The sequence below is a fragment of the Vigna unguiculata genome, chromosome 1, assembly GCF_004118075.2.
Source record: "Vigna unguiculata cultivar IT97K-499-35 chromosome 1, ASM411807v1, whole genome shotgun sequence".
Lineage (NCBI taxonomy): Eukaryota > Viridiplantae > Streptophyta > Magnoliopsida > Fabales > Fabaceae > Vigna > Vigna unguiculata.
The window spans coordinates 35,711,870-35,728,175 of NC_040279.1; the positions used below are offsets into that span (position 1 = coordinate 35,711,870).

At 25.5% G+C, this 16,306-nt stretch overlaps 1 protein-coding gene and 1 non-coding gene across 3 annotated transcripts; one reads left to right on the plus strand and one right to left on the minus strand.

Moving 5' to 3' along the window:
* Nucleotides 1-2,072: 2,072 nt before the first annotated feature.
* On the minus strand, nt 2,073-2,172 carry LOC114165696. Its single transcript, XR_003599757.1, has one exon. It is a non-coding gene; the product is annotated as a small nucleolar RNA Z266 (small nucleolar RNA).
* A 10,688-nt stretch (nt 2,173-12,860) lies between these two features.
* On the plus strand, nt 12,861-14,482 carry LOC114179648 (NAC domain-containing protein 90-like). 2 transcript variants are annotated; one of them, XM_028066061.1, is made up of 3 exons: nt 12,861-13,233; nt 13,448-13,722; nt 13,886-14,482. In XM_028066061.1, exons 1-3 carry the CDS (start codon nt 13,080-13,082, stop codon nt 14,237-14,239), a joined length of 783 nt encoding a protein of 260 aa, XP_027921862.1. In that variant the 5' UTR covers nt 12,861-13,079; the 3' UTR covers nt 14,240-14,482. The 2 variants fall into 2 exon arrangements, with proteins under 2 accessions (XP_027921862.1, XP_027921868.1); XM_028066067.1 differs by having other exon boundaries at nt 13,892-14,482.
* Nucleotides 14,483-16,306: the final 1,824 nt, after the last annotated feature.

Here is a 16,306-nt window from a genome sequence, read left to right on the forward strand (position 1 = left end):
GATTCATTACTTTAAAATACACAATTTCTTTAAAAACTATCTTTCTAAAGCTCTCTTACTTCTATCTAAGTTATCTCACATTATATTTTAAAAAATCATACCGTAGAATTACTTCTGGTGGTGAGTTCTTCAAGATTAACAAATCAATTTCTCTATTTGAGTAAGTTAGTTTTTTGTCCCTTTTACATGTTCAATTTGTTCTTATTTTGCATGTGGATCTATCTAATCTACATGTGTCTTTAGAGTCATCTATAAGATTCTAATTGATCAATGATTCTAATGGTGTACATCGATTATGTTTGTGTTGTTCTTAGAAGCAAATAAATATTCTTATGCATTTGAGGTTGTTCTACAGTATTGAGTTGTTACTAAATGTAAAGGAAGCTAATTACAGCTATTATAAGTTCTAAACTGGTTCAATTGACTGAATGTGTAGTTGCATGTGTGATTCTATGACAAATTGTTGATTTTGAAGAGTATGAGCTGTTGAATTGAGGATGGTAGAATCTTAAGTTTACATATTTTAGGATGTATGATGAATTTTGGGGATTTGATGAATAGTATAATGAATGAGTTGGTTTGAAGCATCGGAATGGAACATGCCTGAATCTACATAATTGCAGAAAAAGAAGATCAGAGACTTGTTGGTTATCCTAATTCTATGAAATGCTTTAAAGTAAGGACATCCTAATACATCCTAATACTCCACTAGGCATTCAAACTCATATAAATAAGGATGGACTAGGGGTTGAGAGTGAGGTTCTGTCAACAGATTTTTTGAAATTTTAGTGACTTGTATACAATCAAGCATTAAAACTTCTTTGTTTTTCAATATTAATAAATTTTATTTGAATAATTCAGTATAGAGGAGACCCTTTTTTATGTGATTGGTGTTCTAAGAATGTGTTTCATCAATCTAACTTATTTAATGATTATATAATTAATTTTCGTGTACATTAGCTTGTCTTCCATTTGCTCGTGTCTTCTCATGTTATTTATCTTCTTTTATTAATTAATTATTTTTAACACAACTCTTTTGTTATATTATACAGTTAATTTAATGTTTTAATTCAATGTTTACAATTTATTAATTTAAAATATATCTTCTCAAGACGTTCTTTTATAAAAAGAATTGGTTCATTTAAATTTGAGCTCAAAGTTACTGAATTCCACTCATGGAAAGTCATTACTTCCAAGTTCCCAAGCTTCGTTCTTAAAAAATCAGATTGCTAACAATTTTAGGGTGAAGGTTAAATAACATTTAATTTTTTAAAATTACAATTGAGATAAACGAAAAGAGTACACTAACAAATTTTAAAAAATTACTACTATTTAATACATAACAAAAATTTCACCATATTTTAGTTATATAATTTTGTCTTTCAATCTTTTTATATTTTTAGAAGTAAATTGTTGAATAATGTTTGTGGTATAGAGAATATTCTCCTTTTGTAGAGCGAAATGTTTGGCCAGTAATTGAGATTTGAAGGGAAACGCTTATTCCTTTAATATATACAAGAATGGTTTATTAGATTTCAATCCATCAATTGAACACATCTCCATCATCTCATGCACCAAAATTTCACATATTCACCCATCAAAAATACACAATTCTATTTCTTTTTCTCATAATTATTGCAAATTATTAACCCATCCCTAGTTATATATTTTTTATTTTTCAAGCATTCGCTGTAATATTAATATCAATGATTTAACTCAAATTAATCTCAAATACACTAACTAAATTAATGTAAAGAAATCTACAATGTAAAATTTAGAGGCAGATTATATTTAAATTTACATGTTATTCAATTATATTGAAACTGAATAGAATGAAATAGTAAAAAGTCATTTACAAAAATACAAAATAAAGTCTCCCTCATACTCCCAAAAAAACTATTCTATACATTATGGATGCAATTTACCAACAAAATTTAATCAATTTTTAAACAAAAATAATTCTTGAAAATTTTAATCTACTTGTTTCCAAATCAAATATTACAAAAGTAAATCAAAATTACATTACCATAATTAAATTAAATCACAACACCATTAAGAAAAATTAAAGAGGATTTAGGCAAGTCAGGTATATGAATGGATTGCCTCAAGATTTTGAATTCAGAAAGGAAATTTCCTTTCATACATCTAATTGAATCATCATCCTTGCCTTTTCTTTTCTTCCTCGTTCAAGATACAATAAATAAATAAACAAAACAAAAAAACTAATAAAAAACAAAATTATTCAAATGTTTCCCACCAGATACAGAGGCACTGATACATAACCCAACCAAAGAAGATGAAGTCCAATTAGTTGAATCTGAAAAGACAAATTGAGAAATAAATCCCAATTGCCATAGAAATCAACAAAAATGGAAAATCACACTCCAGTGGAATACAGAGGGTTCAATGAATCCTGATAAGAAGAGAAAGGTGGAAAAAGAGGACTCAAAGGGAAACCCTAAAGAGAAACCTCAAAGCGTGTTGATATGGCGCTGCTATGACTCGACACGCTTCCATGGAGAAATTTGGAAGGCGATCTTAAGGGCAGCGCTTATAGAAATAGATTCAGCAACCAATTATATTATCACCAAATAGAAACAAAAACAAAATGAAAATGCAGTCTGAAACAAGAGAAACAAAAGAATGAAGGTAAAACCCTAGTTGTTGCAGAAACGAAACGAGGGTATATATAGTGTCATGGATATTTTGAAAGACCAAATTACCCTTATCGGGCTTTTGTATATCATGGTTCGGCTACCTGGTAAGGCCTTTTGCACTATATGGGCTGCAACTAATTTCAGTTTTCAGTTCCGCATAGGAGATTGCTTTTTACTTATTTTTTTCGCCTAACTTTAATCAATTTTAAAAAAAAAAACTAAATGGGAAATTTGTTTTAAAAAAATTAAGATCAAATTTAAAATTTTAGGAGTTTATTTAATACAATAAATATCTTTTAAAATATTCTAATTTAACATATTTGATAAATTAATCTTAGAGCATTAAAATTAAAATTTTAATACATTTCGAAATCTGGTTTTGCTTTATATTAAATGCTCGTTTGGAACTCAATTTCAGGAGATCCATCGTAATCAAAATATGATTTCAAGAATAAAAATTTTAAATATATATTTAAAACATTTTGTTTAAAATAAAAAGGAATGCATATGTAAAAAAATATAAAAAAGCTAGATATTAAAATATTAAACTTGTTTCAAGTTGTGCCCATATATTTTCTTATCTTACAGTGTCGTTTCTTTTTCTTTTCAGTCCTAGTCATGGACTTTTTTTTCCAGCACCCCCATAATGTTTTGGTGCACCCCGATAAACTTCAAAATGAAGTAATGACTTCCAAATTTTGTTTAGGAAAATTTTTCACAATAAGTTTTCTGAAATTTCTGGAACATAATCTTTTACATAAAATTCTCAGAATGTGAATTTCAAAATAGGATTTTCAGAATGAAATTTCTTTAATAAATTTCTAGAATAAGCTTTCCAAAATGCGTGAAATGTATATAACTAAATTTTTGGAATAAAAAGGAGTACCTCAGTCTCTTTAATCAGTACAGGGTGCAGTTAGTAATAACAGGATGCAGGAAACAAAAAGGCCGAGTCACGATATCCTTCAAGTTCTGCCTAAGAAAGTTTGCCCAATAATTGTCTCTGGGCTAAAAAAAATTCTCCCTGATGTCGAATGCTTTTGAAAAAAAAAAATGAGAAGATCTACCATATTCTTATAGGTTTGTTATATTTTAATTTAGAATCGACTGAAATATTTGTTATTTAAATTTAAATTTATAATTATTTAATTTTAAAAACTGACTATTATTTTAAAATTACCACAAGACAAGGATTAGAGTTTGAAAAAAAAAGAATAATTCAATTCAATAAAAATATATATATAAATAGCACATTTCAGCATATAAATAGTAATATATGGTTGGGAAGAATTGAAATAGTTTTAAAACAATGATCTAATATTCAATTTGAAAATATAGTCTTTTTAATTAATTTGAGACCAATTTAAAATAGACAAGCTCTTTTAACTAAAAAAGTGACGACATGATCCATAATGTAAAAATCATTGGAAAAATAAGACTGGAAAGTTTGAAAACGGTTAATTTTGTAAGCGTGACGTAACAATGCTAAAAATGGGTATAGAAGACTTGGAAATGAAATTAGGATGAAATGCAAGGTAAATTAAGTAGCAATTAAAATTGGAGGTATCAATTTCATTGAATGACTAGAATTGATGTTCTGTAGTAAAATCCATTGACCAAAAAGAAGCATATAGATTGTGGTTGATTGAGTCCATTAATCATAAAAAAATAAATAAAAGGTCAAATTGTTTTCGACCACTAAATGGTATAACTTGTCGCGGAAGAAAAAAAGTTATTGTCAATCCATATTTGAGAGGGACTCATTCTCACCTTCCAAAAAGAAAATGCATGTACGTTTTCGGTGTGAAATTATAATATAAAGATTAAAATTAAACTTTCCTAATTTTATGGAAAAAATGTATATTTCAAGTAATACTGTTATTTCTGAAAACGACGATCTCGATTTATTACCTGATAGTGAAAAACGTGCTACTTTTATTACGTCACTTTATTCCTTTCGATGCGCTCCGACCAAAATTTATTATGTAATGTTTTTCTTCAAGTAAAAATTTAATTAAATAATGATATTATGATTCTTATTTTTTTAATTTTATTTGTTATATTATTTTTGTGATTTAGTGTAGGTTATTGAAAGAATTAATGATCCTATTAAGTTAAAGAATAAAGAACTAGAATTATAATATAAATTTTCAACTTTAATATCTCTCGTAATATTAATTTTGATTTTTTCTTTCTACAAGTGATGTCTTCATCGTGTACCTTGTAGAGCTTCATACATACCACGGGTGTTAAAGTGAGCCAACCCAGCTCACACTAGTTGGCTCACTACGGATTGAGTTAAAAAATGTTAAGTTCAATCCATTTCACTTTTTTTGTGAGTCAAAAATTTTACAACCCGATCCGATCCATCGCAAGTTGATGGGTTAGTGGGTTGACTTACTTACGAATTTTTTTCTTTTTGCAATTTATTTTATATATTTATTACATTATAATGAAATTGAATTGAATCAATTTATTTTTAATAATAGTGGAATTAAAGTGTTTACATAATTATCGAAATATTATTATAAAGATAGTAGTTAAAGATTAAAATATTAACGTATATAACTTTGCAAAGAAATAAATCAAACATTCAAACTATTTAAATATTATAAAACAACATTCTAGTATTTAAAAATATTAAATTATGAACCTATATAATTTGATGTAGTAAACAATTATAACAAAAAAAAAACAAAAATTTCCAGTGAGTTAAGTAAGTATTTTTACCTTTAACTCGGTTCAAATCCCTTTTGACCTATGAACTAAGTGAGTTCGGTTTACAAATTGAAACTCATTTTTACGTCTCTAATATAGACTACAACTGAATTTATAGATCCACTGTGTTGAATATATAACAAGATATATAACATCAAGACCTACATTTTTCTAATTATTATACCATACATAAATAAGAATGTAATAACTCTTTTTTCTTTTCACTAATAATTGTATTCTCGTACATTCTCCCTTATTAATGCTCAATATAGGTATAAAAACACTATAATTCTCTTAATAAATAAAATAATAATTTGTTCTTGTTAGGATTGACTATACAATATTACTGACTACATCATATACAAGTATTTTTTCTTCAATGAAATTTAGGTTTATCTTTTGGTAAATAACTAACAAATTAGTATCAACTTTCACATCTAACTCTCAAAAAATTATAATTCATGAAACATAAACAAATTATACCTATTATGATAAAAATATAAATAAATACACGAAGTTAAAACAAACAACTTATATTACGAATTAAAGCTAAAATAACTAACTTAGTAATGCAATGATTTCCTTCATGAAAAAATATAAAAAACTTTCAAGTATAGAAACTTACTAGAAAATGCAAATATCGACGTCATCTTCCTGTAAGATTATAAAAAACCACTCATTGATCTAAAAAATCATAATACACTAAAGAAAAAATGCTCTCGAATCAAAAATTTTGAAAGTCCTATTTCAAAACATGTTTAAAAGCATAAATAATTTTCCATAATAAACTCAATATAAATAAAAGTTTACATCCAAAAAAAAGTTTATCACTTTTTGTTTGTGTGTGTTTTTACTTGTAAAATTTTAGAAGAGAAAAATATGAGAAAAAAAATTAACTTAATTTATGCATGACTTTTTAAAAAAAAATATATATGATTTTATTTTTAAATTAACTCAAAAAAGCTCACAGCAATAATTACATTTTTTTAAGGCCTACAGGGGAAGTTTCTAAAAAATTACATTTACCATAGAACCTGAGTATTGAAATTCATATGCTAGGTAAATTATATATATTCCAAAGGGTTGACATGTTAGGTGACTATAACAATTTTAAATTCGTGTTGAAAACAAGGAAGACACGTATATTTGTCTTGTTTCACACTACTAAACAATTTAGTCACACACCAATGCATGGCTTCCCACTCAAAACCAAAGGATGAAGTCAGTGTCACCTATATAAGGACAACACAACACAAGAGTTTCTAAGTCAATTTGTCAACCCAAGTCATTAATAATTTCGTACAAGAAATGCCATCGTCCACCACAATGACCAAACCCGTTATCAAGTTTTCTATTTTTATTTATTTTTTTCATTTCTTTCCATCTCGTCGTGGAAATATATATATTAAAAAAAATGTAAACTTAAAATATAAATAACAAATAAAGCAATAACAACAATTTATTTATCATTACATATTAACTACTGTAATATTATTTTGTATTAATCATAAAACCTTATACATAAAAATAAATACAATAACGGAAACAAATAATTATCACATTACTTGGCTAAAAAAATTAAACCTCACAATTTCAAAATATAAAATATTCATATAATAAAAAATAAATAAAAGTGCGTAAAATATAAAAGAATTTAAACTTAATGAAAATAATAATACTACTACTAATAATATAGTTAATAAAACTTAATAAGATGAATTGAAAATTGGCACTAAACTAGTTAATTAATAAATACTCGTATAACATAATATGTAGCGATAAATGGGGTATTATTTTATCAATTTATCAAATATTTTAGTACAGCATCATATGATAATTGTTTTAATATGATATATGATATTTCCTTCTCAAGTAAGTATTAATATATTAGGAATCATTTATTTATTTTTTAATTTTCAAATATAAATGCTTAAAGTTAAGTTATCATGTTATTATAATGTTATCCAAGAAAAATAAGATGGCTCAGTGGTAGAGTGAAAAGGAAGAGAGAAAAGTTATGAGTTTAATTTTTTTGTTTAATATTTGAGAGATATAAGATAGTTTCATGGGCTTGGAAGGAAAGATGAGAGATGTGGTCTTTCTCAACTAAAATATTTAATTATATTTTAAGTTTTTGATAAATTTAATAATTTTCGATTGTATCTGTAATAAATCTCTATAGTCCATTGAGTATTCTATAAATATGTAAATTTTTCAATTAAATGATTACCTTTAACTTCATTTACTAACTTAGTTATATGATTATTATATTGTTATACCTTCCTCAATTGTTCTCGTATAATTTTTTATTAAAATTTTATAAATTATATATTTGTAATTTATGATTTGATAATTTTAAAATTTTAAAATTTATAATAAAATTATAAAAATAATAAAATTAAATGTGACAACAAATCTATTAAGAAATAGATTTTAAATCTAACTCAATTTCACAAAACTGGTTTTGCAATGTGAGATTTGTATCCACTTGTATAATATGGATTTTTTTTTATTTCTAGTCGAACCATGACTCTGATACTATATTAGAAAATTAATTTTAAGTCTAACTCAACGTCATAAAATCGACTTGTAAAGTAAAATTTGTACCCATTTATACAATATAAAATTGTATTATCTATAGTCAATGTAGAATTTTCAACAAAATCAACAAGTGACATGTACTAACCATGTCAATCACTTAATAGTTATATCTTTAAGTTAAAAAAAAAAGTTAATCGTGAAGATTCAATCGGAAAATTTAAATTTATTACTCAATAGACAAAAAAAATGAAAATTAAATTAAAAATTCTCAAATTTATTAATTGATTGAAACATAATTAAACGAAAAAGTAAATTACAATAAAAAAAATCATGCACGATATAAATGTATTTTGATCAACTCAATAATGAAGGTATGAAATTGTTTATACTTTATTGTTTCTTTTTAAATGAATATTGCTAACTTATTTATTTTATTCCTTTTTGGTGAAGGGATACCTGCCTTTAACGAGAATAAATTATTGTTATATTTAATCTTTCTTTAAAGTGTGTTTTATCTTTCTCATTTTTTTATCTCTTTTGTTCTGTATATTTGATAAGATAATTCTTTATTATGATTTTTAGTATATTTAGGTAAAAAAATTTAAAATGTAAAAGTAGAGAAAAGCAATTTTATGCTCTTTTTAGATAAGTCGAAGTTGTTTGTATAAAAATATAGATACAGTATAATCACGTTTAATTAAAAGGATATTTTTTAAGAGGAAGCAAATATATTAACTTCTATTTATATAAGAATCACACAAAAAGAACAAGTCAATTTTGAATGATAATAATTATTTGTATCAGAAACAAACAAATTATTATCAGGACACTATTTCGTTTGAAGTATTGATGGGCACTGAATGCGTGCATCCGCTTGAAAAAATCATGCGTGAATATGATATTATTTTCAACTTTATTTAAATGTTTCACATGTTTAGTATTGAAATATAGTTTGTTGATATTACTTTTTAAATAAAATATTATTATAATTTCTACATCTCAATTTTGTTAACATCTTAAAAATTATTTATTATCACATAAAAAATTATTAGAATAAAAAGATAAATCTAAAATATGAAATATCATATCAATTAGATGATAAAAAATTATATTTTACTATTTGGTTATGACATGTTTCATTTAATTTTACTCATATCATCTCTCTAAAAGAGCTTTTAATTAATTTTAATTCTAAGCATTCTCATCACAAGGTTGTTCAAAGATTTGTTTAAATATCATTAATGAAGAAATCTTTTTGATTGAGATTCATAGTTATCCAAAGTAATTATGTTAAAATCTTTTATTTTCAAAAAAAGCTACACGCAATAAATAATTAATAGGGATTAACGTTCTGGTTGGGACTAAAATTTTTGATGGGTATACGTTTTTATTTGTCAACAAAAGCAAAATATCATTGAAATAACTATTTTTTACTTTAAAATATAAAATAATTTAAGAAAGATTAAAAAAAAAGTTTTTTTTAATAGATAGTAATAAGGTAGTTTAAGTGAGAATGAGCATCCACTTTTTCGATGCAACTAAAGTAAGCTGGCAAGGTTTCACATTAACACCTCAAATAATATCGATTTCGTATTTTAAAATTTAGGTTCAAAATTAATTTCAATTTTTTTTAAGTGACGCATCACATGATGTCAATCACAACGAATGAATGTAAAACTAGTTAAATTTTATAAAATGAAGTGCCATCAGAGGAAAATTTATTTTTGATAGAATGATCATAATTGCAGATTAAATTGTGACTCTAATATAAACTCTAACTAAATCAATTAAATTTTTAAAAATCATTGAGTGTTTTTTTTATTACAGTTTTAAAATACTTTCTCAATAATAAAATCACAGCAACAACAAAAAAAAAGATTTTGAATTAAGTAAATAAATCATTTTCATAAGCATAATTGACGTCGCAATTACCGGCCCCAACCGCACGATGGCGTGATGAAGTAAATTACAGCCATGCCCAAGTAATTAAGATAATTATGTTATTAAATAGAGTAAATGATATTTAAATTTTTCAACGTTTTCAAATTATACTTAATATGAAAACATTACATTAATATTTATATATACATTATATACATATAGTCCTCAAGTATTTATAAACCATTACATTTACATTCCTACACAGGTTAACGATCAAAAATAAATAAATCAAGGATGTTTCTTTTAATAGATATTGTTTTGAATTCAAAAGCTTTTTATTTAATATGTTGCAACATTACTCTTTATTTCTTTCCAGTCTTATAATATTTTTACGAAGAAATTAACAAATATTAAACAGAATATCCGTAATGCATTTAGTTTATATTTATATCCGTAATGCATTAACAAAAATCGGAACATAATAAAATAAGTTGTAACAAAAATATGAAATAATACGAATTTAAATATACAATAAATTATATATGTTTCAACTATCTTAAATTTTGAAAAAACAGTAAATATTATTTAAAGTTATATTAGATATTCATCTTGTCTAGTATATTATTAGTATTTTAAGACTAAAGTAATCTGTAAAATGGTAAGATACAATTATTCACGTGAAAAAAAAAATTAAAATTTATAAAGATGGACGTCAATTAGGATAACTATAAGAAAATAAAAAATAAATTATTTATAAATAATTATGAAAATAAGAGGAATATATAAAACATTATACCATTTAAAATAACAATAAAAATAGGATTCGTTTGTTGTACTGTCTAAATTCTTAATTGTGAAATAAATTACTATGCATTATTTTCTAATGTTAATTTATAAAAGTATACAAGCTTTTAATGATACAATTTTAATGTTTGTGAGCAGAAAAATCAAACCAAAATTATAACTTTGGATAAATATTTTTAATGTTTGAAAGTGAAGAACATGCTTAAATCACTCACGATAACTTAGGGTAAGTTTTTTTTCGTCCCTTCTGCTGTTCTCAAATTCTCTTTTGTGCCTTTTGCTCATATGTGAGATGATTTAACATGCATGTGACATTTTATGGAAAAATATAATTATATGTTCATTTCATTATGATGTTTTTATTATTTTCGAGATTTTCATTGATGATTCTTGAATTTGTAATTCTCTTCAAAGTCTATTGCCTTAAGGAGAAAAATAACTCCCAAATTTGGATTAATTTTTCAATATTATTCTTTTGCCATGCTTTCAAAATATATTAATTTTAAAATTTTAAAATATATTAAAGTTATCTTTAAAATATGAAAACAATGTGTTTTTAATACTCACTAAAGAAAAACACAAAAAATTCAGTAGAAAAAACTAGACTTATAACTCCTGTAAGAGAAATTAAGATTAATATTAATTATATTATTTAAAAAGTATGTCATTTTGTATATTCTTAGTTGTTAGTAGGTCTTTGAGTTTGAAAATCTGTCTTACATGTTAAAATTACACTTTTTTTTTTATCAAAGTTGAAATTTGATATTTGAGATATGATTATGATCAAGTACATGCATGTATTAATTGAAACGTTGAAATTTGGTTTTAATTTGAATTGAAAATTGTAGTTTGATTTGTTAATTTTCCATATTCATTAAATAGACCGAATATAAGGAGCATAAGTAATTAATTATACTATTTTGATCTGAGTGAAATAGAGACTGTATTCAATAATTTGAATACCCAACAAAATTTAGAAAAAAAAACTTTTCTTTAAAGAATCAATTTAATAAAATTCTGAAAAAGAACTTAGTTTAATTATTTCAAAAAAACTTTATGTTGTTTTAATATTCATGTACATATATATTCTTAAAGTTATATTATATCATTTTAAATTTTTTGTTGAATAAAAAATGAATATTTAACTCCTTTTACAACTAGTATAAACAGTTTTCATTAATAACTTTTCTGTTACATCCCACAAAGTCATCAATGACATGTTTTTTTAAACCTTAACTTTCGTTATTATTAAAAAGTAATGCTTATTTTTTTATTTTATTTTAGAACTAATTATATTTTTACTACTTGAACTTAATAAAATTAAAAATAAATTCTATCCAAAATTTAGACATATTTTAATTTTAAAACAATAAAAATAAATAATATTTAAGTGGATAATATATCAAATCGTATAAATAATTTAAATATCAGTAAAAAATACATTAAAAAAAATAATTTTTTAACATAATTAAATCAAAATAACTGAATTTGAAAAAAAAATCATTTAATTGTAAATTTTGAAAATGAAAATATACCAAAAGAAAAAAATTCAATATGGCGTCAATGATTTAACTTTTAATTTTATTGTTTTCTTTTCTTCAGCGATTTCTTTTCATATATCTTTCCGCTTGTTTCTCATCTTCGTATTTATTATAAGTAAAAAGTTTGTTTACACTCTTTCTAGAAAGTACATTCATTTTAACACTAATACTATATATATATATATATATATATATATATATTACACTTTTAAATTAAAAAAATAAATATAATTAAAATATTTTTATTTTTAATGTGAAATGAATGTAATTTTGGGTGTCAAATATCTCCACTCTTTGTTAAAATATCCTAAAATTACTGATACCGGAGAGGACAAAACAAATATTAATATATTAAATGAACCATAAAAGAAAAGAAAAAAATGGAGAATTTTGGAAAGGGAACGTACGGAGGCATAATTATGCCAACGACGGTGTAAGCGCGTGGATTGGAAATTTCGTGGCAACTTAGCCTAAGTACGCCATCTCCTTTTCTTCTCCTTTTCACTCGGATGCAATTTTGTCTTTTACTATCACCTTTGCCTAACTTTCTCAGTCATTGATTCCGAGGTCGCGTGCTTTAATTTTAATATATAAAAATACGTAAAACCAACAAAAATATCAACACTATTTTTTAAAAATAATAAATAAATCCCATGTACAAAAATTTAAATTTCTATATAATAAAAAAAATATAACATTTTTCTAAAGTTAACAGAGTTAATATTCTTGTAGACTTCTCACATTTTGTGGTCCTGCACCATGTTACTCAGAGTACCTCCTTGTTGATTCCCTGAAATCGCTAGTAGTATTTGTTCATCTCTATCTATATATAACAACACCACGAGGTGTAGTGCTTGAGAATTGGTCTACACCTATAACGAAGAAAACAAAAAATATCGGTGAGAGAGAGTAAAAGTGTCTGAGCAAGTGATCGAAGATGGAAATTATGCCACCAGGTTATCGTTTCTACCCCACAGAAGAAGAGCTGATTTCGTTCTATCTTCATAATAAACTCGAAGGAGAAAGAGAGGACATGAATCGTGTGATTCCGGTGGTTGATATCTACGACTACAACCCCTCCCAACTCCCACGTAAAATTCTTATTTCTCTTTTCTTTTCATTTTTCATCAACATTCTACACTATTCCAGTGGGTTTCCTCTATCAAACATTGTTTTCACATGTACAATTGTGAATTGATTCTCAATATTTTATGATATTAACCTTCCGGGTCAAACATGTATATGTAATCGGTCATAAAATATTAATACTTTTTTTGTGTTAAATTGTGGTGTTGGGGTGTGCAGAAATCTCTGGAGAGGCGAGTCTGAGAGACACGGAACAATGGTTCTTTTTCATTCCGAGGCAAGAGAGCGAAGCTCGAGGAGGAAGACCAAAACGTCTCACGACCACAGGGTACTGGAAAGCAACAGGGTCTCCGAATCATGTTTATTCTTCGGATAATCGAATCATAGGCATTAAAAGGACTATGGTTTTCTACAGTGGAAGAGCTCCAAACGGAGCCAAAACCGATTGGAAGATGAACGAGTATACCGCCATCAAAGGTGAACAACCATCACAGGTGAACCATCATCCTCTTTAGGGTTCTTAGATCAACCATTGACTCAGAAAATTTTGGTTTCAATTGTATAGTATATACATTGCATGAAATTTTATGTGCTATACGTACATGATATTTAGTGGCAGTTGACTAATCTTTTCATTGCGTTGTACTTGTTAATCAGTTGCAGTTAAGGAAGGAATTCAGTTTATGCAGAGTGTACAAAAAATCGAAGTGTTTGCGTGCATTTGATAGAAGACCACCACCGAGGAGGAACACGGTGAGGCATTCGATTGCTGAAAATGGTGAAGAGCAAGAAAAGGGTTCGACCTCAACGTGTTATGATTATCATCAGCATCAAATGTTGGAGAGAAGTGCAACATGTTCGCCGGAGAGTTCTTCCTCCGGAGACCTTGACCATGACCGACCCATCCTGCACGGCGAGGGAGGAACGCAAATGGATGTCGACAATGACAACGACAACGACCCTTTTTTGGATTGGGAGAGAGTGGATTTGTTCTTGGGATCCGAATCATGAAGGGTTTTTCAATTGTGTGTGCGATCTATCTAGTATCTATGCCTTGCTGCTACAACAAAGTTGACTCAGCTACAACAAAAAAGGCTTGTTTATGTTAATTATTACAAATGTTGCAGAACCACTACTTTATTTTTATTTTTTTACGTTCTTGTTGCTTTTTCTGTATAGATGTGTAGTGACTAATTTAAACTGTCACAAACTCTTCGTTCTGTGATCAATCGAACCATCTCTTCATCATGCAAATCTTCAGAAATGTGTTACTGTTTTTTATAGCAGAAATTTAATGTTACTAGATCCTTAGTTAAAAAGAGGGGTGTTCTTCACTGCTCGAAACTAAATGCGTCATATTCTGAGTTTAAAAATAGATTGCCTTAGTTTATATCCATTTCTAGGATCAGATGAGATTAATGTTACGACAACAAAAAAACATTATCACTTTTACTTTAATGTTCCTTTGATCTTGTCTGTATGTTTCGTATGCGAATCATTGTAGGACGTTTGTATATTTCATATCCGAATCATTATTGTAGGACAAAAACATGGAATGAATTCGGATTAATTCAAAACAATTGTTTCACTGTAGTTGTGTAGTTATAAATTTAAATTTTAGATATATAAATTTATATTAATTAATAAATATGAAAAGAAAGACTTTAATTATTTCTAATAATTTTTTCTCGAGAAAATTCGTCACATAAATAATACTTATAGTTTGTATCAAACAAAAACTGAAGTAAAAAGAAAAACCTTATTATAAATTTCATTTTATGGCTCACGATTTCAAACTCTAAATCTGACAATGATACTTACATGTATTTACAGCATTCTTTTATTTATTAATCGAGCAAATATAAAACATTTGTATTATTTCAATGTACTAAGACCTTACCCTTTTATTTAAACTTATTTTATACAAGTTTTAATAGGATTAATATAAAGATTCTCATGAACAATGATGTGATTTACTTATATAATGTAATTTAATATACAAACGAGACATTCACCGACCAACGTATTAATAACAATAAAAAGTTATAAGAAAATAATTTTATAATAATTAATTTTAGTGACAAAAAATTGTTAATCATTAACGAATTTATAAAATAAAAAATTATTGGTTTCTAAAATATTTTTTATTATGAATAAACCATTATAATTAATTTATAAATTGGTTTCTAAAATTTAGTTGCAAAAATTTTAATTATCAAAAAATTTGTCACTAAACATTATCTATCAAAGTTTATTATGCTATCAAAAGAATTATTTTTTAAATTAGTCTTTAATTAATTAATGATTAATTTAACAATTAATTGTAATTTTTTATTCATAATATTAACTATTTTAATGATTAATGATTTTTTATTTATTGATCAGTATTTTCTTGTAATGAAATTAGTGATTAATACAACGTATGATAATTTAGTACGAAGAATGAGATTTCATAAAATGGTCTACTTCTTTGCATTTTTATTTGAAATAAATAAAATCTAAATCGAAATAAAAAAATAAAGGTTGCAATGATGATATACGCTGATGAAATGATTCTGTTCCAAAATTATTTGTGCAGTAGTTTAGCATTTCATTTTCAGATTTATAATAAAAAGTTATTTTATTGATTAATGTGTACTTAATTAGATTTCTTTCCAAGTCTATAACATAAGTTTTTTTTTCCTTTCCATTATAATAAGTCAAATACATGCATAAAAAAGGAGAATGCAACAAAAGTATTTTGGCAAGTTTTAGTGTCCTCTCTCTGCAAATTGTAAAATCTTATTGATTATTTAATAACATATTATCAAATAAATAGAAAAGTTTGATTCTAATTAAAATGCGAATTTCTTTATAAAAAAAAGTTATTTCTAGGAAATATACATACCTTAAGAAAGTAGTACCTCAGGGTTTTATATGTCTTAAGGTTGAAAATAAATTAATATTCTTAACAAGGTATATAATTTGAAATGGATAACTAAGGTAATTACTTATATTTTATGATTTCGTATGCATCTATGTTAAATTTATGACTGGCAGCGAAAGGACCTATTGATTTATAAATTGAAATAATTAGCA

Excerpts from the sequence above, each read along its gene's own strand:
- LOC114179648 (XM_028066061.1), top strand. The coding sequence starts at position 13,080 with ATGGAAATTATGCCACCAGGTTATCGTTTCTACCCCACAGAAGAAGAG. Across the intron at positions 13,234-13,447 it reads CAACCCCTCCCAACTCCCAC|AAATCTCTGGAGAGGCGAGT; the intron begins GTAAAATTCTTA and ends TGGGGTGTGCAG. Across the intron at positions 13,723-13,885 it reads AAGGTGAACAACCATCACAG|TTGCAGTTAAGGAAGGAATT; the intron begins GTGAACCATCAT and ends CTTGTTAATCAG.